Source organism: Mastigoproctus giganteus, chromosome 9 (assembly GCF_048544385.1).
Source record: "Mastigoproctus giganteus isolate SK-2022 chromosome 9, ASM4854438v1, whole genome shotgun sequence".
In the NCBI taxonomy this organism is placed as follows: Eukaryota; Metazoa; Arthropoda; class Arachnida; order Uropygi; family Thelyphonidae; genus Mastigoproctus; species Mastigoproctus giganteus.
The window spans coordinates 178,237,373-178,260,429 of record NC_143583.1 but is presented as its reverse complement, the minus strand read 5'-3'; the positions used below and the strand labels follow the sequence as shown (position 1 = coordinate 178,260,429).

Sequence of the window (23,057 nt, the reverse complement as noted above, 5' to 3'; positions counted from 1 at the left end):
TTAGAATCTTTTCTTCATTCCCATTTTTTAAGCTTCGTAAACTTGTTACTTCCCATCTCACTTGTGCGTATTGCGTTAGTTGCAATTTGTGCATGTAATTAATTGCTTAACTTTTTTACTGTTTTAAATTTTACAACAAAAAAAAAAAAAAACTTGTTTTTGTTCTTGTATATTGTATCTTGTTTATATGCTATACAATATTGTTTACAGGTATTAGATTAAATTACTTTTGAATAAATATTGTACCCTACATTATTATTCACTGTGTTTTTTCAGCCTCATTTAACTTGGTTACAAATTGTAAAATGCTTTAAACAGTACCGTATATGCAGCCTTGTGAAGTTTGTTGGGGGTTATAATCTCAGTGAGTTGTACTGTACTGTAATTGTACATGTATTTAGTATCTATAAGACAGAAGTTGGACGCATACAAAATGCACTTACATACATTAAAAAAAACCAATTAAGTACGTAAGTCGAGGAGTGCCTGTATACAGTAAATTCACAATGCTTTGTAAGGACTACTCCAACAGAGCACAATAAGTAGAAAAGTGTTATAAGCAGGGAATCCCCACTTTTTTGGTAAACTTGATCTTATTGCATTTGCAATAATACCGACTGCTGGAGTTGTGTGTTTTTTAAGTTATGGTGAAATGTGTTTCCCTTCCATCTTAAATCATAAAAAACAATTTTCAGAATCTGCTCATTTCTATGTCTAAACTTCGTAAACTTTTTACTCTATATCTCACTTGCATGTGTCGTGTTAGTTTCAATTTGTGCTTGCCATGTGCTTTGTTAATGACTGACATCTTTTTTACTGTTTTAAACTTTACTACTCTCTAAAAAAATTGTCAGTGAACAGAAACAGTGAATTTGAGTGTAAAAGATAAGTTACAAATTATAGAAACATATGACAACTAAGTCACGATACTGATCATGTTGAAAAGTCTGAAGACATGGGTGAACAGGAGTTTAATGATTGGGTGGACGTAGATGGCGATCTACAACTTACTACAGCTTTAACAGATGAAGAAATTGCACATTTTGTTATTGATAATTTTGCCAAGGAGGAGGACTAAAATGAAGATGAACCTTAACAAATTTCAGTTGCAAAATGGCAAACTCGTGAAGCTATAGCTGCCCTGAGGAGAGCGTTCGAAGTGAGCGGTGCAAGTGATTGTGCATATAGACTGTTATACAATATTGAAAAATCTATAGACTTTGCAATGATAATTTAAAGCAATATAAAATAAGTGACTATTTCAAATTATAATCATATTACAAAGTGTTATATGTAATTAATATGCATATTAATTAAACTTATTTATATTACTTATGTATAATAACTTATGTATAATATTATACTTACGTATAATATTAATTAATATGTAATATTAATTAATATTACACATAAGTATAAATTTTTTCTATTTTGTTAACCTGTGGATAAATAATATTCTTCCGATTTTCATGTATAATTTAATTGGTAATGAACTTTTGGTTATAAAGTGTAAATTTGTGCTTTGTATCTTTATTTTTATAGCCTGGGGATATTTGTTGATTTTTGCTTATTAGAATCGCCGTTTATAAGAAGCAAATTCCAACTGATTTATGCATCATTTTCAATTTTCAATGGGTATTTACCTTGTCTATGAAAACACCAATGTTTGCGAGAGACAGATTCATTCGAAAGAAGATCTTTTGACACTGGAAGACAAAGAGAGGTACGAAATGCTAACCTGGAGGAACAAGCTCTTCGTAATGTGGACGAAATTCCAGCAGATAGTACAAGAAGTATTGCAGTAAGGGAAGGAGTTAGTCATACGACTATTTGGAATAATCTCCATGAAACCCTTCTGTACTCCTATCACCTTCAATGGGTGCAAGGACTTACTGAGGCAAACTTTCTGCCACGAAAAATATTGTGCCAATGCATTCCACAAAAGTGTGCTGTGGTCCTGAATTTCTTGGCATTTATCTTGTTCACTGACAAGGATGGTTTTACACGTGAGGGTCTTAAACTATCATAACAATCACATCTGGAGTGATGATAACCCTCATGCAGTGTGACAGGACAAACATCAACATAAGTTCAGTCTAAACGTTTGGGCTGGAATCGTGCATGATCATTTGATAGGCCCCTATTTTTTACCTCTGCATCTGACAGGAAACATTTATCTGCAGTTTCTTAAAAATGAATTGCACCATTTAATGAACATCGCCTGACAAATGTGGTTCATGCACGATGGCACCCCAGCTCATTTTAGTCAGAGAGTTCGTCAGCTTTTGGATGGCCATTTTCCTCAAAGATGGATTGGTCACAGGGGATCCATTGAATGGCCTGCTCGATCACAGATTTGAACCCTATGGATTTTTATCTCTGGGGACATTTATAGTCCATTGTTTATGCAACTCCTGTGCCTGATGTTGACATTTTAAGAGAGCGTATCTTAAATGGATGTGAGAAAATACGTAACACTCCAGGTGTATTCAAAACAAAGCGTGGAACGCAGACTCAGAGGATGCAACAAAATGTTCTGTCTTGTTTAACTACATTACTTGTTCTGTTGGATTGCTTATTTTGTTGTTAAACAATATTTTATTGTTAAACAATAAAATTCCTCCTACTTCAGAAACTAAGAGTTTCTAGAACCATGTTTATATGAACTTTTTTTAATGTTTGATCAATGGGAATATGCCCCTAGAATATTTGACACCACTTTAATATTACTTCATACCAGCATTAAATAGGCCTAATATGAAAGCCCAAAATAACAGTTTATAATGGAATTTTAGAGATAATAAAATTGTAAAAGATATTGTTATATATAATAAAATGGGCAATTACAACAAAATTTGATTATACAAAATTAGCCATCCTTAATGTTTATTGAAATATGTTAAAATTTTTTTTACAATTTTATTGTCTATAATGCTACTCTACCATAAGCTGTTACTTTGAGCTTTAATATTAGGCCTATGTAATGTGGTATGAGGTACACAGAAATAGACAGTGGGTCTGCTAATTATTTTTTATTTATGCGTTGAAGGTCCCTGTCAAAGTACTTATCACTATGTAAAGATTCAATTTTGGCTTATTTAATTATTTTAATTATTCAGCTTATTTAATATGCATTTATTCATGCCATTACCTATCGTGGTCTAATATGGCAGAATCAATTATATCTTCATTACTAGCTGGTGAATATGGATATGTATATTATAGGTATATCGAATTTAGGAATTAGCTTTTTCTACAATGGTAACATGTATGTGCTTCTATTGCATCATGTTCAATTTCTACAATGGCCTTTGTGATCGATAACAGAATAATTTCTATCTCACTTGATAATAGCTACAATTACACTAAATAACATATATATATATATATATATATATATATATATAAATTATAGAAAAAAATGAAATTATAGAAAAAAAATTATAGAAAAAAAAAAAAAAATTGTTACACAGAAAACATCATGCTGTTTGCTGTGTGACAAGAATTAAATAAGCCAAATAAGACTATACTTTAGTAATATCACCTTAACCTGAAATGAAATATAGTGCTGAATACTTTGTAAGCTGTTTTTTAATTGGCAACATTATTACAACCAGCTTCAGTATTAGTTTTAATGAAACAATCCACATTCATGAAAGTGCAGTCCCCAAATCAATTGAGCTAACTGAAAAGTTACTCTTATTCTTATATTAACGGCCTAACGTACTGCTTCACTTAAATTTCACGGAAATGTTTTCTTTCTCTCCACTTCCTGACTTCTAAACTGAATAGTCATCAAATGCTAATCAGGGGTAGCTTTTCTCTCAGTATAGATGGCTTGAGATAAAGAGATCTATACTTTATATTTTATCTTATTTTATTAAAATAATTAATAATTAAAGTAAATTATTATTATTAAAAAATTATAATTATTACAGTTTCTTTATATCATTAAAACTTATCTTGAACCTGGGAATGATGGTACTACTAATTCATACTAATAAGCAAACAAGTGAGCAATAATTAATTTAAGAGATTTATCTCTATATATTATTAAAAAAAATTATATTGTGGTTCCAGTATTCTTAATATTTTCAGCATAAAAATACTATTTTTCACAATGTTCAACTACCTTCAAAAGTTCAGGATAATTTTCAATTAAATATACATCAATAAGAAAGACTGAAATCTAAATTTGGCTCTCCATAATTCTTATCAGCAGGGATGAAGCAAAGCTGGAGGGTAGCAATCAGTGATATTCTGGTTTTAAAAACACTTTAATTATTTTATGTATAAAACAAGTATTTTTGTAACCGAAGCCTTTCCAGTCTTAATGCACTTACGGTAAGAACAATAAAATTCTGCATTGATATTCTAATGGAAATTAAAATATTTACTACATTTTTAAATCATTTGGATATTATAAAAGGCCTTTTTTAAAAATTTAAAGGAAGGCATTCCTATCTGAATTATTTTGTTCAAATTATCTTACCTTATCTGCTAAAGTTACAATTTTGTGACCTTTGTGTGTTCCCATAACAACACAATGACTACATACAAGTTGATTGTCATCTTCACAATAGAACTCCACAGGCTTCTCTGAGTGTTCTGCACAACCAGCTTGAACGGTGCTTCTATATCTAGAAAAGACAATGAAAGGACACAGTGCTTTACTTATTACTTTCTGTATAATTCATTTTAAAATAAAATAATGCATGGGAGGGTGGGGAGATAGATGCACAATATCTAAAATAAAGTCATGTGTTATTTTCATATTATTTTATTTTTCTTCTGTAAATTTTAGGAAACCCTATTTTGCAATTCAGTTTAAAAATGAAAAGAAATTCCTGAGGATCGTCAATTATGGTTTATGGTGATAACATTACAATTTATTATTAGATTGTAATAGCTCCCATTTTGCTGTGTTCTAATCACATTCCACTGTCAGATTGTGGTCAACTGTAGTTAATCACACCAGGGAACTGAATAATATGCTTACATGCAAGCCATTCTTCTCCATTAATCTTTAACAAAGGGTTATATGATTTTTGGAAACTAGGCCTAGCATTCAGCAATTTCTATCATTTCAGATTTTTCTATAGTCAACCTACCTAGATAACCTCTTATGGATTTTATAATAAAATGGGACAATTACAACAAAATTTGATTATACAAAATTAGCCATCCTTAATGTTTATTAAAATATGTTAAAAATTTTTTTACAATTTTATTGTCTATAATGCTACTCTACCATAAGCTGTTACTTTGATTTACTCTGCTGTTACTCTTATGGATTTTTCTATTCCAGGTGCAATGTCCAAAATTGTTTTGGATTTTTTTTAGTTCTTAGATCATAAATCTAACCAAACATGGATTTTTCAAAATAAATGTAAAAATCCAAACTCATAAATGGAGGCGGCATATAAGGTAACTCATGTTTTGTCAATTTCTCTATGTCAGGGTTGGCCAACGAGTCAATCGCAGATTTAATTTCAGTCAATCATGACGAATTTTAAATATACAGTCATCCTTCAATTTGTGCACCTTGTGCAATGAAATTTTTGAGATGGTAGATCACGGCACATTTTGAAGGTAAAAAGTAGATTGCATCACAAATTAAGTTGGCCACTCCTGGCCTATGGGATTGATTTTTTTTTTTTAAATTAAATTTATTATATATTACTTTATTCATTTTGCTCTCTTTGACATTCAGTCAAAATGTGGAAATCAAACTCAGGTACAATGAAGTTAACAAAGTGATTACCCACAAAACTGTCTTAATAAAGTGAGGATAAAAAAATGAACAGAAGTGCAAATACAGAATGTCACATTTTCACCAATGAATCAAGGGAATACCAAAAGGAGTAAGTCTCAGATTTTTTTAAAAATTTTTTTGTGATTTACATAATACTTTCCCATTGCTTTGGTAGTTAAAGGAAAGTGTTCTCTGACAATCAGAACATCTCCAATTGCCCTGAAATCAAGAAGAAAGCATGTTATATGTTTTGAGAATGCAAGTGAGTCAATTTCTTGGCCTTACAAAATGCCAAATATCATTTTGCAACAGAAGTGCAAATACAGAATGTCTAACTTTCAGCAATGAATCAAGGGAATACCAGAACACAGAAACAAAAATAAGATTTTTAGATTTTTTTTTTTTTTTTATTCACACAGCTACAAGGGATAAAAGGATGGTTGAGTGAGAGCAGACAGAGGGTGGTAATCAATGGGTACTGCTCTTCGTGGACTAATATTATTATTAGTGGAGTCCCACAGGATTCAGTGTTGGGTCCGCTGTTATTTTATTGATATTTATTTTGTATAAATATCAATATATTTATGATATTGATGAAGGTATATCAGACTTAGTGTCAAAGTTTGCAGATGATACAAAGGTTGGCAGGGTTGTTAATGACAGTGATGGCAGTGTGCTACTGCAACAGGATCTAGAAAATTTGGGCAGATGGGCTAAGAAGTGGCAACTGAAGTTTAACCTTGACAAATGCAAAGTACTGCATATGGGTAGAAGTAACCCCCAGATCATTTTCTACCACCTTAAGTGTAGTACCAACTGTGTGGTACTACACTTAAGGTGGTAGAAAATGAAAAAGACCTGGGAGTAATTGTGCAGTCAGATATGAAGTTTTCTGAGCAATGCAGACAGGGCAGGTCATGGGGTTTTGTCAATGATATATAGGAATTTTGCTAGCAGGGAAAAGGTGATTGTCCCTCTGTATAAGGCAATGGTCAGGCCACGCCCTGAGTACTTCATACAGGTCTGGAGGCCTCATTTTAGGATGTAGATTTGCTTGAGCATGTACAAAGAAGGGCAACAAGATTGGTGAGGGGAATGAAGGGATCATCTTACCAAGAGAGGCTTAAGTTCTGCAAATTGCAGTGGCTGGAGACTAGGCACCTGTGAGGTGAATCTGATTGAGTATAAGGTCGATTCGGTCGGAGACAATCGTAGGGTAATCTCCAGTGCTGCGGTCTCCTGCCCCAATTAAACGGCATTTTGTCCCAATTAAGCGAAGTAAACCCTGGCTATTTTCTCAATTGGGTTCTGTTTTTTAAGATTTGTCCCAAATAAATGGCTGCCCCGATTGAGCGGTGGCCCAAATAACCAGAATCCAACAGTGTACCTACATTGTTAGTTTTTAGTTGGGGAATTAAAATATCAGCATGGGACTGCACATATTTCCAAAAAGTGTATTCTGCTCACAGTGGGTTGCATCTTAATAGTGCTGTCACTCAGATATCATATTCGGTGAGTATATAACTAGAGAAAAAATATTTTTGACTTCTGTATTAATCGTGTATAAGGCCTTGAATGGGTTGAGCATGCTGAATTCTGATGGGATTCTTCCACTTGTTCAGATTACAAACGTAAGGGGGCATAAATTCAAATTAAGGAAAGACAGAGGTAGAATAGATGTACGGAACTTTGCCTTTAGCCAAATGGGTGGTTAATTGTTGGAACAAACTTCCATCTGTCGTTGTGGAAGTTGATAGGTTAAATAAATGTAAGATGGAACTGGACAAACATTTAGAGAGAATTGTTTTGTAAATTATTTCTTATTTTTTTTTGGCTGATGCTGCATAAGCTCATACACTTGGTTTCTTGCATCATATGCCACTACTACTACTATTACTACTACTTTCCCTTTGCTTTGGTGGTTGAGGAAAGGTGTTTTTCAACAATCAGAACACCTTCGATTGCCCTGAAATCAATGCAAAAAAAAGTCACTTCACAGAAGAAAGATGTTATATGTTTTTAGAACGTGAGTCAATCTCTTGGCTTTACAAAATGCTAAACATCTAAAGTCACTGATATGCAATAAGCTAGCTTCCAGTTTTCCAATCAGTACTAACACCCTGTACTGATTGGAAAACTGCATTGCCAACACCATCTTAGATTAAGAGCATAAATACACACTGTTGTAGAGGGTATTGGCAGTGTATTGCTGGCCAACTGTACTCTTGAACACTGTTCGGAAACAGCAATCGGAAATGAAGCTGTGTTCAGTCAGAATGCATATGGCTCTTTTTTACTTGCCAAAATGTTATTAAACAGCTATACAATATATAATTAAAATGGCAAACAAATATGGCTTATAATACAGAAGTCAAAAATATTTTTTCTCTAGTTATATACTCACCGAATATGATATCTGAGTGACAGCACTATTAAGATGCAACCCACTGTGAGCAGAATACACTTTTTGGAAATATGTGCAGTCCCATGCTGATATTTTAATTCCCCAACTAAAAACTAACAATGTAGGTACACTGTTGGATTCTGGTTATTTGGGCCACCGCTCAATCGGGGCAGCCATTTATTTGGGACAAATCTTAAAAAACAGAACCCAATTGAGAAAATAGCCAGGGTTTACTTTGCTTAATTGGGACAAAATGCCGTTTAATTGGGGCAGGAGACCGCAGCACTGGAGATTACCCTACGATTGTCTCCGACCGTACCACGTAGTTCGGTCGGATTTCTGGAGGTCAGAACCATAAAACAATTAGCAGTCACCTGTTTATTGGGCTTTTCTGTTAGTGCAATCTATCATAAACAGTAAACTCGATTTTATTGAATTTGCGATAATACTGACAGCTGGAATTCTGTGGATTATTATGGTAAAATGTGTTTACACTTCCATGGAATCTTCAATCATATAAAAAAAATAATTTTCAGAATCTTCTCTTCATTTCTATTTTTAAAGCTTTGTAACTTGTTACTTGGTTCTCACTTGCACATATTGTGTTACTTGCAATTTGTGTGCCGTGTTTTTTGTTATGGATTGCTTATCTTTTTACTGTTTTAAATTTTAACCCCCACCCACAAATTTCAGTGAACAGAAATGTCAACTAGTTTAGTTAGTATGTACATATTACAATACGTATTAATTATTCCGATTATCATGTATATTCTTCCGAATTTCACGTATCATTTAATTTTTTAATTGGTAAGGTAATAAAGGGTAAATTTGTGCTTAATATATCTTTACTTTTATAGCCTGTGGATAATATTCCTCCTATTTTCACTAATTAGAAATAGAATTAAAATTCAATTCACAAACGTGATCACAATGACCGGCACTTACTACACATCACATAGTGAACGGTACTTTACTATGGTGAGTTCGTTGTAATGTGATTTGATTGTACAGTGAACCAATTGTAAAGGGGGGGGGGGGTACATTGTATTTTTAACTATTTACATGAAACTTTGGATAATTGGGGCAGCCGCTTAATCGGGCCAAAATGCACTAGTCCCGGTGTGTCCCAAATAACCAGAATCGACTGTATTTATAAATATTTCTTAAACCTCCTTCCACCCCCACGTTAAACAATACAACAGGCACTTCAAAACTAAAATATTATTTTCATAATGGAAATGGCTATTATTATTTTTTAAACTTTAGTAACCTAGGTGGTGGTGTGAGGCGATTTTTTTACAAACAAAGTTTAGCAACTTATTTTTTTTTTATTAATTATTATTATTTATTTATTATTTTTTTTTATCATTGTTTTGTTCGGATTTTTTTTTTTTTTTTTTTTTTTGGCTGGTGCAGCATAAGCCATAGGCTTTCTTGCACCATGCGGCCGTTACTAATACTAATACTTGAAATGTTCAGACCATCTCACTTAAAAAATTAAGATAAGAATAATGAATTGTTTGTCAGAGATACAACAACAACAAAAAAAAAAGGACTTAAAAGCTAAAAAAGATACTAAAATTAAAAGTGTACAGAGGAGAGGAGAGCTATGGGTGTCAAGAAAGGTTTTTTTCCAATTTGAAACATAAATAACTACACTTATAATTATTATAATTTAGGCATTTATGGCATGTACAGTGTGCATACTGCAAATGCATTTACAGTATGTTTAGGTAAGACCATAAAAGAAAAAAAAAAAAATCACTAATGAATGTTCCTACACAATCATTCATTTAATTTATAAATTTCATATTTATGAAAACTTTATGTAAGAGAGACACCTCCATAATAAAGGCTACTGTTTTCTTATATTCATTTTATACAGTTTGCATTTCAGTTAGTTCTCATTTTTTATCTTAAAAGGTCAGGCAAGAATTTTAAATGTTCTGTGCATTTTTATTTTTGTCCCTTTTGTGAATTTAATAATCATGAATTTTTTCATTATTCAGATGCCTTAAATTTTTGAATTCAAAACAATTTGTGCATGTAGGGCAGGGGTATATCAGATGCATGAAATTGACAGAATTAGCTTTTACATGAAATTACTTCTGTCCTTACTAATAACTCAGGATTTCTAAGAGGTACAAACTAAAGGTTATAATGATATATGCACCAATATCAAGTCATGATGATGAAGAGGTTGAAGGAATGTACACCGAAATTGAGACTTCTAGATGAACCAAAACTTCCCATTTCTTTCGCTAACACCATCATTATGGGGGGGGGGCTCCAATGCTAGGGTTGGAAATAAAAAAATAAAAATAAATAAAAAACAGCACAGAAATGGAAACTATAGAGAATTTTGGAATTGGTGAAAGAAATGACTTGTGAAATTTGCAGAATCTCGAGAAATGTCAGCAATAAACACTTTTTCAAGAAAAAAAGTGTGCAAAGAAAGTGTACATGGAAGAGCCCAAATGGATTAACAAGTATATTGTGAACGATTTTACCATCCTGAATAAGGTAAATGTTAGAAGTGATCACAGAATAGTAAGATGCACACTTGATATAGTGTAAGAAAAGAAAGGAAAAAACTGAATTGAGTAAATAATATGAAGGTCTTTGAAATAACAGAAGAGGAGAAAAGGCAGTACATACTGGAACTTAGGAACAAGTTTGAGCTTCTGCAGACCTTTCAGGACCAAGATATCGATGAGGAATACAACTTTCTGAAAGTGATAAAGCCCAAGAAACCTATAGGTAAAAATAAATCAAAAGAAGAAAAAATTTGTCAAGAAACACTTGTCATGATGAACTGAATATGTCAAATGAAGAGCAAGATAAACATGACAAGGACAAAACTGGGTATACTGAATTATGCAAAGCCATTAGAGACTCAAAGAGGACAAAAGGAGATTTAACACAAGAAAAGTAGAACAAGCATTAAGGGAAAACAAGGGACTTAAATCAGCAGTCACGAGTAGTAACACAGAAAGGGAAATGATACTGAATCTGAAGAATAGTGGTAGTATACTTATAAATAGCAGATTATATAAGGAGCAAGGGAATGATGCCAGCAGTGGGGACAATGGATCACAAATTAGCAAAGCATACAACATACCCGATATCCTTCCTGATGAGGTAGAAGATACATTAAAGAAAATGAAGAATCAAAGAGCCCAGGTGAAGATGAAGTTGCTGTAGAGTTGTTAAAATTAGGAGCAAGAGACAGGACACAAACTGGTAAGACTCTTCACAAAATACATTAGGAAAGCCATGACACCTAAGGAGTGGAATAATAGAATCATAATTTTGCTGCATAAGAAAGGAGATAAATCAGAAATTGGAAATTACGGACCAATTAGCTCGTTGTCCCACATCTACAAGTTATTCACAAGGGTCATTACTAACAGATAAGAAAGAATACTTAATGAGAATCAAATGAAAGAGCAAGCCGGCTTTAGGACAGGATTCTCAACTATGGATCACCTTTACATAATATCACAGCTAATGGAGAAAGCATATTAATATAAAACACCATTATGCCTGGCATTTGTAGATTATGAAAAGGCAACTGACTCCATACAGCATAAGGCAATGTTTTTGGCACTGGAAAGACAAGGCATACTTTCCATATATTATGATTTTAAAGAAAATATATTAGACTAGATAAAAACAGAGCAAATTTAGAATTGAGAAAGGAGTTTGACAAGGCGGCACAATATCTCTGAAATTGTTTACTGCTGCTCTTGAAAAAGTTTTCAGAAGATTGGACTGGTTGCAGAAAGGAGTCAGTCAATGTGAATGGAGAGTACCTAAACCATTTATGATTTGCAGGTAACACTGTGATCATAAGCCATGATCCCAAGAATTAGATGAAAATCTTAATTTATGCAGAGTTAGCAACGATTTTGGACTAAAGACGAATATGGTTAAAACAAAAGTAATGACGAACAAGAATGCCAAAGGAAGGGATATAATCATTGAAGGAGCAGAAACTGAAAAGGTGGATTCATATACTTATCTCGGACAAGTCATTAGCTGTAATAATGATAAATGGCTGGAAGTCAAGACAAGAATAAATTTCAGATGGATAGTAATGTATACTCCCCAACATGACAATGAAGTGAAACTTGGGCACTCACCAAAAGAATGGAAGAGAAGCTGAAAACTATGCAGCAAAGAATGAACAAATTATATTAGGAATCAGACTGTTGGATAAAAAGAGAAACATGTGGATTAGGCAGCAAACTCAAGTAAAGGACTTTCTTATGAAAACTAAGAACTGAAATGGAATTATGAAAAGGCAATTGACTCCATACAGCATAAAGCAATGTTTCGGGCACTGGAAAGACAAGGTAGGAACATAGTTCAAAGATATGATGACAGATGGACCAAGAAAATAACAGAATGGTACCCCCAGAGAAGCTAAAAGAAAACCAAGAAGACAACAATAGAGATGAACAGATGAAATTCAAGAGTTTGTGGGCAGTAAATGGATGGCCATTGCACAAAACAGAAAGAACTGGAAAGTCACTGGAGAGGTCCTCATCCTGCAGTTGATTGAAAATGGTTGATGATGATGATCATTAAGAACAACATGACCACAGGCACTAAAAGGATGCTGATTCCATATAATGCAGTATTTTGTGTGAAATTTGTTTTGTTAGAAGCAGAATTTTATGAGAAAGATAACCAGTGCTTGGTGAAACAATGGGACACATATCTTAACAATAAGGCAACACCACAGAGTTACTGAAGATGTTTGAGGGCATTTGCATGTAAATCAGTGTAATGGATCATAGGCAAATGTCCTTAAATGGGTTTTTTTTACTGGATCTACCTCAAGCACAATTAATTATTTTATCTAGTACAATGTTTTCAAACTTAACACATACTACTTATTTTGAAATATTCATCAATTCTAAAACAAAAAATATCTATTTTCTTTCACTACATAGTCAATTTTTCTTTCCCTATAAAATTAAATACTTACTCTTCAGCATAAATAGGTTTACTTTCATGCTTCTTCATAACTTTTGAACCTTTATGGATCTAAAAAAATTAACAGAACTCAGTGACTCAGAAGAATCTTGTCCAGTATGTTGATTCCTAAGAAACTAAAGACAATAAAGAAAATAGCATAACCACCTTACTATGACAGGCATAATCAAGTTCCTACCATTGCAAAGAGTCGGCAAAGTGTCACATGTGATACACAAGAATATTTGGGCTTTATGGTAATGGGTTTTGCAAAAATGAATGAATCCATTTCATTTTCATATGCTTATTAGCATATGAAATGTGCTTAATAAATGTGCAAGGGCAATTCCATGCACTGGTGGTGCCTACATTAAACAGATCAGGCAATTATTTCTTTCCTAGTCCATGAGATGAAGATGTTGATTAAGAAAAATGTTCCTCCTACTGTTTTGGGCTGACAATCTTGAAACAATTTGTTGATAATCATTAAATAGAAAAGCTCAATAGTTTTCTTCTTTGAAGTCGGGTTCATCTTAGTAACTACATCAATAGCCGAAATGCTAGCAACTGGTCCACTGAAAACTACCATGCCATTCCATGAAAAGCCCTTTTGTGAAGTATGGCATGTTGTTGTTATTATTTGGTTCTTAGGAGCATTAGCAACTAAAGCCATATTGCTCCGGGGAAATGCGGTGGTCATTCCCTGACCTTTCTGCATCCTCCGTATTTGGTATGGCATGCTGTCTCGCACTGCCACTTACTTGGTTGACTCTATTTTCATTGAAAATACCGCGAATGGTGCCATATACTAATTTACTTATTATCTTGTGTTGTAAAAGATACAACACAGGATACCCACCACAGCGTGTTGCTAGAGGTTTCACATGTGGAGAGATATGTATAACAAAAAAAAAAAAAAAAAAAAAATTGAAACATATTCCTTGTGAATATGTTTCAATTTTCAGTCTTCCAATACATCTAGATGAAAGGTTTTGTGATTCAAAATAGCAAAAAAACGGAGTGGTCGTGAGGATAATACCTATTGATTAATAATTTGCATTATACAAATGTAACATTGATATCCACATAAAACATGAACACAGAAAACATCTTAAAATGATTAAATGTAATAAAAATCAACATATCACAATTTGATAAAGTGTCACATTAAGTGACAGCTGCACTGCAGGACAGCTCATAACAAACTAACACTGCACTACATTCAAGTCTTTCTACTGATATATTCAGTTCATCATTACTGGGTAGAGGGGGAAATGCAATGCTTTCCTTAAAATCCTTTGATTGTACTGCTCATCACAGACATGCTGATTCAGATCCCCATCCAGTAATTGTATCAAGATCAGCATTTGGGTCAGTAGAAATCTCTCAGATATCTCCCATATCTCGAGCACAACTGTGGCATTGCCTACAGTACAGGTGGGGGACTCTCCAGTTGACAACATCACAGGTCTAGGAAGCAGAGATCTTTCCCATGAGCATTTTCACAGTAAAAGTCAAATGTCTCTCTTCTATCATCAATGGTGATTATTCCAAGCCAACAGCCGTGGCCAATAGCTGTAGTCTGCTGCCAGGAAAGTAACTTAGACTTTACATAGCCTATTTCTGTAACCAAAACTACTTTAAAACTCTGTATGAAGAACACCCCAAAGTCATGCAATTTGTAACTCTCTTAATGGTTTTGTCATCATACACAGGCTGAATGATTGTCGTATTGGGTTTCAGTGAGAAGACCAGGCAAGCAGACTTGTCTGGATTAATCTCTGAAGAGATTAATCCAGACAATTTGAGATAACTTCTCATTTCTACGAGGCTGTTACTAATTGCATCAACTATGCGATGCATGCTTTATCAGGTGGCTTTATTGTTGTCAACAATTTTAAAATGTCTGTTTACAATATTATGTAGGTCCTGTTATTCACTAAAGGTGTAATTATACTGATTGACAAAAAAAAAATTTTTTTGCTCCATGTTAAAATTCAAGGTGGTTCTTGTAGATTTGATGTTGCTGAATTCAAATATGGCAACCATATTGCTGTAACACCCATCTCATGGGATTAAAGTCAAAACTAAGTTTCTAGTAAAAATGTTACATATACATAATGTTAGTTAAGTACTAAATATTGACCAATGGGTCTATTAACCTTATTCTATTTACAGAAATGTTTATCTGATAACAAAACTTATTTTGTTGTGTTTTTCCTTTTATAATCATCAACTGGTGTCTCCCGTACAAGATTCAAACAGTAGTTAGCCAACATATTTGGACTCCATTTTCCCTCATATCTTTTTTTTCATTTGAAAAATATCTTGTTGAAACCTTTCACATGTTCATCAGAGGCCGTTCCCAAGTTTTCAAGAAAAAAGTCTAAATGGGAATATAGGAAATGAAGCTTTAAGGACAGGTCTTGGTTGTCGGCCATTAACCTATAGTATTTGAAAACTGAGGGTGATGAGAACTTTTTAAGCACATATCTGAGTTTTTGAACATATTTCATATGCGAATCTGTCGAAATTATTTCAAGGAGGAAATTGATGCCGACACGGCTTGACAGAATGCCTCCATGTGGCAGCCAGCATTAATGTTGCTCGGAAAGGTTTGGCTGGTAACAGTGCGCCTAATGATTCTGTTGATTAATAGCAGCAAGTCAATGAGTGAAGCAATCCAATGGGTGAGGAATTCCAAGTCAAGTTCCGTACTGCAAATCTCCAATACTGACCATAGGATGGCTCTAGCAGCCATGAAGGCTTTGTTTGCAGCCAGCTGTTTTTACCCCATATTATTATTCAAAATATACACATACACTGTGTGTATATTTTGAGTATATAACAAAGTCTTGGGATGGCAAGTGAAGAAGGATCACTATGGGAATATATCAGAATTGAATGAAGTTTCTGGCGTGGTGCCAATGGTGCATGAATTCGTGGGTAACACAAGATCTAAAAGTTCTCTCCTTAGTAGGAAAGTTAATAATAATTTTATGAATATCAATTGCAGAACTGCTGAACATTCTTGTCTGGAGATTGACCAGGTGATGGGAGAGGGAGGAGATTAAAATCTCCACACATCAAAGTAGACTGCTGATGGATGTAAATTATGGATAAGCTAGTTGGTAACTTCATCTATATTGCAGACACCTGGTCCTGGTGAATATAAATTACTGCTATGTATGTGTCAATCAATGGCAGATACTGCTGAATATGCACATTACTAGCAGGCCTTCAAAGCAAGCAGAACTACTACAAATGACTTTTCAATTTCACTTGGAGTTCAGCATTGTGGTATAGCCAGCAGCATTCGTGCACATGAAAGTTTGTGCTTTTTCACTCAGCTACATTTGTCAGACAAATCACATCACTGCTGTGAGAGTAATAGCTTTGAGTGCTTCCAGCTTATTACATCAACTCTGCACATTTTGGTACAATAACTTCCAGATACTAAGCTGTGGAATTTTTATCAGTACTAGCTGTCTTGCTGGAGAACTGCATAGCATTCCTAAGGAATTGTGTTCCATGATGCAAACAGCGATTAGTGATCTATGTTCGTTAATCATTGTTTGGATGCATTCAGTTTCTGCCTTATTAAACATGTGAAAAAGAAGATAACATATGGAAAAGTTAGAACATTAATGATTGTTACTCTCAGTATTTTAATATGATTTCAGTGTACTGCATCATACTGATGATTTTGTTTTTTTAATGTTCATTACTGATAATAACCATTAATGATGTCAACAACAGATTGTCAGATTTTAAGAAGGATAAAGAGAATGTTATTATTCATGGGGATTAATGATATTAAGACTAATGATATTACCAATCTGATGATTTGTTAGACAAATATAGGACCATGCTGAAGAAATTCCGCAAGTTAGGTCACAATGTATGTGTCAAGTTCAGCATCAATTCTGCCCGGGCACAATAGGAGGGATTATATGCTGAAAATTTTGGGGGGAAAATTTTTTTTATCAACTTGGCCAGCATTTGTAGGTAGAAGGAATCTGTTTTGTAAAGATGGGATACATTTAAACAAAGGTGATGCAAGAGTTTTTGCCAGTATCATTGAGGAAATCTTAAAGGTTACAGGGAAAGTGCTAGTTTGGGGGAGGGCCAAGGATAATATAGATACACATTTGTCTAGTGATATTGGTCAAAGGAACACTTGCATATACCTCGAGATATATTCCCACAACTGATCACATTAGCAAGATGTTTTTAGGGCAGAAGCATTTTCAAATGAGTGGATAGCTAATGTCGGAGAAGCAAGCTTAAATAACTTCAATGGGCATGTCAGGGTAGTTAACTATACAAGAACACTAAGTCTTAATTGTTTGTATGGTAATGTCAGAAGTGCCTTCAATAAAATTCAAACTGCTGGTTAGGACAAGTAACGCTGACATAACAAGGCTTAGGGAAACAGGGTGCCACCAGAAATACGGGATGATGAGTTTCAGTATGGTATGTGAAATGTATTTAGGAAGGATAGGGCAGATAGCAGGAGTTGTGGGGTCATGCTTCTTATCAAAACAGACCTGAGCATGACTACATGCAAATGGAATGGGCGATATTAATTTGCCTCTAATTGACTGGAGCAAATGGGAAGGAAACTCTACATGTGGGACAAAATTTTTAAATTAACTAGATGACTATTATTTGTATCAACATGTCAGAGAAATTACTAGGGAAAATAATATTCTAAACCTGATCATCACCATGAACCAGATGACATAATATGGCTGAGAGTACAGGAACCAGTAGTAGGAAATGATCACTGAGTTCTACGGTGGATGATGGAGGGAGGGAGGGAGGGAGGGGGAGAGAGAGAGAGAGCAGTAGTTAAAAGTAAAGGAATGGGTAATAATTTCAGGAAAGGAAATTATGATGGCTTAAGGTGCTACGTGGTCTCTATTAACTGAGCAGATATCTCAAAGAGAGGGAATACAATTGAATTGAATATGGTATACCTTTAAAGCATTAACCACAGAAGCCTTAAATGCATATATACCATTAAAAAATAATCTATGAGGAGGATTCCAAGTTGGATGAATAAAGAAGTTGCCAAATTATTTGAGCAGAAAAAGACACCATGGAAACGTTGTGAAGCAATAAGAAGTACTGAAGCCTGTAAGAGCTACAAATTTATCAGTAATAGTGGCACAGAAAATGTTAGGCTGGCAAAGAGAGGGAGATGGCTGATTAGCTATGGTAACCCATATCATGTAGCAGACTGTGCATTGTACTGGTAGTGTTGTGGCCCAATCATTTCAGTGAGGGCCTCTGTGTGTGTGTGTGTGTGTGTGTGTGTGTGTGTGTGTGTGTGTGTGTGTGTGTGTGTGTGTGTGTGTGCGCGCACGCTGCGTATAAAATTAAAGGCTGAATCAATGAGCCAATTAAATGTAGAGAAGCTGAAAGGGAAAGCAGAAATATATGATTAAGGGGATAAGGAATTCTTCACATATATAAATGCAAGGAAGAGAAGGACAAATCAGATCAGACTTTTATGTAATGGACACGGGATAGTATTAGATACCCCAGCCGATGTTGCAGATGAACTTAACAGTTACTTTGTATCGATATTTATAGAAGAAAAACTAAGTCAATGAGAAATTATGGGAGTGAAGTTGAAAAATATGAAATTAATATTGAAATTTTACATGATTATTTAATGAAAAAATTTGGGCCTATAGGTGAGCAAGGCTCCTGTGGCATTGATGGCATATGCCTTATAATTTTAAGGGAGGCGGCAAGTGAGTGCATTGAACCATTAAGGCTAATTATGAGAGCATTGCTGGACTTGGGAGAGATTCCGTTGGATTGGAAAAGTGGCAATGTATCAACCATAAAGGCAGTTCTAAGATGTAGTGGGAAATTATCAACTAGTCAGTCTAACAGTACGTTCAGTAGTAGGGAAAATCATGGAAGGAATAATTGAGGGTGGAATTCAAGATCATTTAGATAGGAACTGAATTCTGAAGGATACGTAGCATGGTTCTGTAAACAGAAAATTGTGTTTAACAAATCTGGTTAGCTATTTTGACAGGGTCACTAATGAGCTGGATTTAGGAAATAATTTCAACATGTGTGTTTATTTAGATTTCAGCAAAAGCATTTGACTCAGTCCCACACGAGCGGTTACTTTATAAGCTGGAACAGGTTGGAATCACAGGGAAAAATCCTTAGATATCCATCTAAGGATTTTCCCTGTGATTCCTCTGCCTCCTGCCCTGAAGCGGGATGGCTTCAGGGCAGGAGGCAGAGAGTTGTATTAATAATTATTCTTCAGATTGGGTTAATGTAAGACGTGGGGTTCCCCAGCGATCAGTATTGGGACCACTGTTGTTTTTGATTTTCTTAAATGACAAAGAAGAAAGGATAGAGGGTGTGACATCATTTAAGAAAATCAAAAACAACAGGGGTCCCAATACTGACGTTCACCAAGAAGGCCCATGATGTACTATCGATGATTTCACAAACATTTGCTAATAGAGATAAGGACGTCATAATCCCATTATATAAGGCTATTATTGATGTATAAGTTAGTGCTACTGCATAATTTTAATACGCAGCAATCTACTAAAGTAGTATATAATTGGCTTCATTTAAGTATATCTCGTATTGAGAATACCTTCACAACAATTGCCATGATATTGCACTACCTTGAGTAAGTAAAGCTTCAACAATGCTGAAGACTGCTGTTACTTATTCTTGGTGGATACCACCACCCAGATGGCACCATTTCAAAGCTTGTTGGCTTTTCCTAGGTGGGTGGGCAGGTACCCTGAATTGCACTAACCCAGTTGTGAAGTATAACTTCACAATATGTAAGATGCCTGATGGTTTGCAACTGGTTATCAGACTGAAAACCTTTTAGGACTAAATCCTCACATTGCGAGCAAGTTCACAATATGAGATATACTTAAATGATGCCAATTATGTATTAGTAGTTTGCTGCATATTAAAATAATGTAATAGCTCTAACTTATATGTCAGTAAACTTGCTATTGTTCCTTATTCTCGGTGGTATCCACTGAGAATAAGGAACAATAGTCTTCTCCATTGGTGAAGCGTTAGGTATTCAAGGTAGTGCAATATCGGCAACTCGTTTTGAGGATATTCACAATTTGAGATATACTGTACTTAAATGATGCCAATTATGTACTACTTTAGTAGGTTGCTGCATATTAAAATGATGCAATAGCACTAACTTATACATCAGTAAACTTGCTCACAACATGAGGCTTTAGCCATAAAAGGTTTTTAGTCTGATAAGACTATTGTTAGACTACACCTGGAATACTGCAGACTGCACCGAAAAAAAGACACTGAGTTTCTTGAAAGGGTTCTAAGATGGGTAACTCACCTAGTCAGATTGGCAAAAGGGCATTCATATGAGGAAAGACTTCAAATATGTGGGTTGCACAGCTTTTAAACTAGGCACCTTAGAGAAAACTTGATTGAGGCGTTTAAGGCTCCGAGAGGCAAAAGTTAAATGAATGAGAAGAAAATTTTCACTGTTATAAATGATTCTAGAACTAGGGACCACAGATTCACATTATGGGGGAAGAGAAGTTTAGACTGGAATGTAGCCAGTTTTACTTTAGTCAGCGAGTAATAAATTACTGGAATAAGTTACCTACAGGAGGGGGGAAATGCGTGATTTGTCTATTTCCTTTTCTTTTATTATTATTATTTTACTCTTTTTTTTTTCTTTTTTTTTTTTGGCAACTGAACGGAAATTGAACTTGGCCTGTTATAATGTAAGATCACTCATCGGTGAAGACAGGATATTAGAGCTGGAAAAGGAATTAGAAAATGGGAATTGGAATATCATTGGTTTGGCTGAAACAAGAAGAAGAAATGAAACACTTATAAGTTTATCAAGTGGAAATCTGCTGTACACCAATAGAAACAGTGAAAGGAGTGAAGGTGGAGTTGGGTTTCTGGTCCATAAAGATTTTAAAAACAACATTTTGGAATTCAAAAGTACATCACCAAGGGTGTCAAGACTAATACTCAAGTTTTCTAAGAGGTACAAGCTAAAGATTATAATGATTTATGCACCAACATCGAGCCATGATGATGAAGAGGTTGAAGAAATGTACACCGAAATTCAGTCTTTTAGATGAGCAGAAAACCCACTATACTATTATTACGGGCGACTTCAATGCTAAGGTTGGAAAAGGACAAAACAGTGCAGAAAGGGGAACTATAGGAAATTTTGGAATTGGTGAAAGAAATGAAAGAGGTGAAAGACTTGTGGAATCTGCAGAATCTCAAGGACTGTCAGTATTGAACACTTTTTTCAAGAAAAGGGTGAACAGAAAGTGGACATGGAAGAGTCCAAATAGATTAACTACTAATGAAATCGACTTCATCCTCACTAACAGAAGATATATTGTGAATGATGTTACCGTCCTGAATAAGGTAAATGTTGGAAGTGATCACAGAATGGTAAGATGTACACTTGATATAGATGTAGGAAAGGAAAGGAAAAAACTGACTCGAGTAAATAATACAAAGGTCTTTGAAATAACAGAAGAGGAGAAAAAGCAGTATGTACTGGAACTTAAGAACAAGTTTGAGCTTCTGCAGACTGCTCAGGACCAAGATATCAACGAGGAATATTACAACTTTTTGAAAGTGATAAAGCCCAAGAAACCTATAGGGAAAAAGAAATCCAAAGAAGAAAAAATTAGTCAAGAAATACTTGTCATAATGACCCGAAGACAACAAATGAAAAGCAAGAAAAACACTGACAGGGAGAAAATTGAGTATACTGAGTTATGCAAAGCCATTAGAAAGAGACTGAGAGAGGACATAAGATTTAACACAAGAAAAGTAGAACAAGCATTAAGGGAAAACAAAGGATTTAAATTAGCAGCCATGAGCAGTAATACAGAAAGACAAATGATACTGAAACTGAAGAATAGCATTGGTGTACTTATAAACAGCAGAGAAGGCATAATTCAAATAGCAGAAGACTACTATAGAGAATTATACAAGGAGCAGGGGAATGATGCCAGCAGTGAGGAAGATGGATTGCAAAGTAGCAACACATATGACATACCCGATATTCTTCCTGATGAGGTAGAACATGCATTGAAGAAAATGAAGAATCAGAAAGCCCCGGGGGAAGATGAAGTTACTGAAGAGTTGTTAAAATTGGGAGGAAGAGGCATAACACAAAAACTGGCAAGGCTATTCACAAAGTGCATTAGAAAAGGTGTGACGCCTAAGCAATGGAATAATGCAATCATAGTTTTGCTGCATAAGAAAGGAGATAAATCAGAAATTGGAAGTTATAGACCAATTAGCTTGTTATCCCACATCTACAAGTTGTTCACAAGGGTCATTACTAACAGATTAGAAAGAATACTTGATGAGAATCAACTGAAAGAGCAAGCTGGCTTTAGGACAGGATTCTCAGCTTTGGATCACCTTCATGTAATATCACAGCTAATGGAGAAAGCAAATGAATATAAAACACCATTATGCCTGGCATTTGTGGATTATGAAAAGGCATTTGACTCCATACAGCATAAGGCAATGTTTCGGGCACTGCAAAGACAAGGCATTGATACCCCATATATTATGATTTTGAAGAAAATATATGAGAGTGCTACCTCTTTTATTAGACTAGACAAAGACAGTAAGAATTTAAAATTGAGAAAGGAGTTCGACAAGGAGACACAATATCTCTGAAGCTGTTTACTGCTGCCCTTGAGGAAGCTTTCAGAAGATTAGACTGGTTGCAGAAAGGAGTCAATGTGAACGGAAAGTACCTAAACCATTTACGATTTGCAGATGACATTGTGGTCATAAGTCACAATCCCAAAGAATTAGAGGAAAATCTTAATCAGTTATGCATAGCTAGTAAGGATTTTGGAGTAAAGATGA

General features: G+C 34.6%; 1 protein-coding gene across 1 annotated transcript in view; it reads right to left on the bottom strand.

Moving 5' to 3' along the window:
* The window catches only part of qin (tudor domain-containing protein qin), a 571,075-nt gene that overhangs the window by 466,129 nt on the left and 81,889 nt on the right, over positions 1–23,057 (bottom strand). Inside the window, exons 6-7 of the mRNA XM_090381133.1 lie at positions 13,156–13,214; positions 4,493–4,640 (exon numbers count right to left, since the gene is read on the bottom strand). Coding sequence (XP_090237259.1) covers positions 4,493–4,640; positions 13,156–13,214 — 207 coding nt within the window. The remainder of the gene's footprint in view (positions 1–4,492; positions 4,641–13,155; positions 13,215–23,057) is intronic.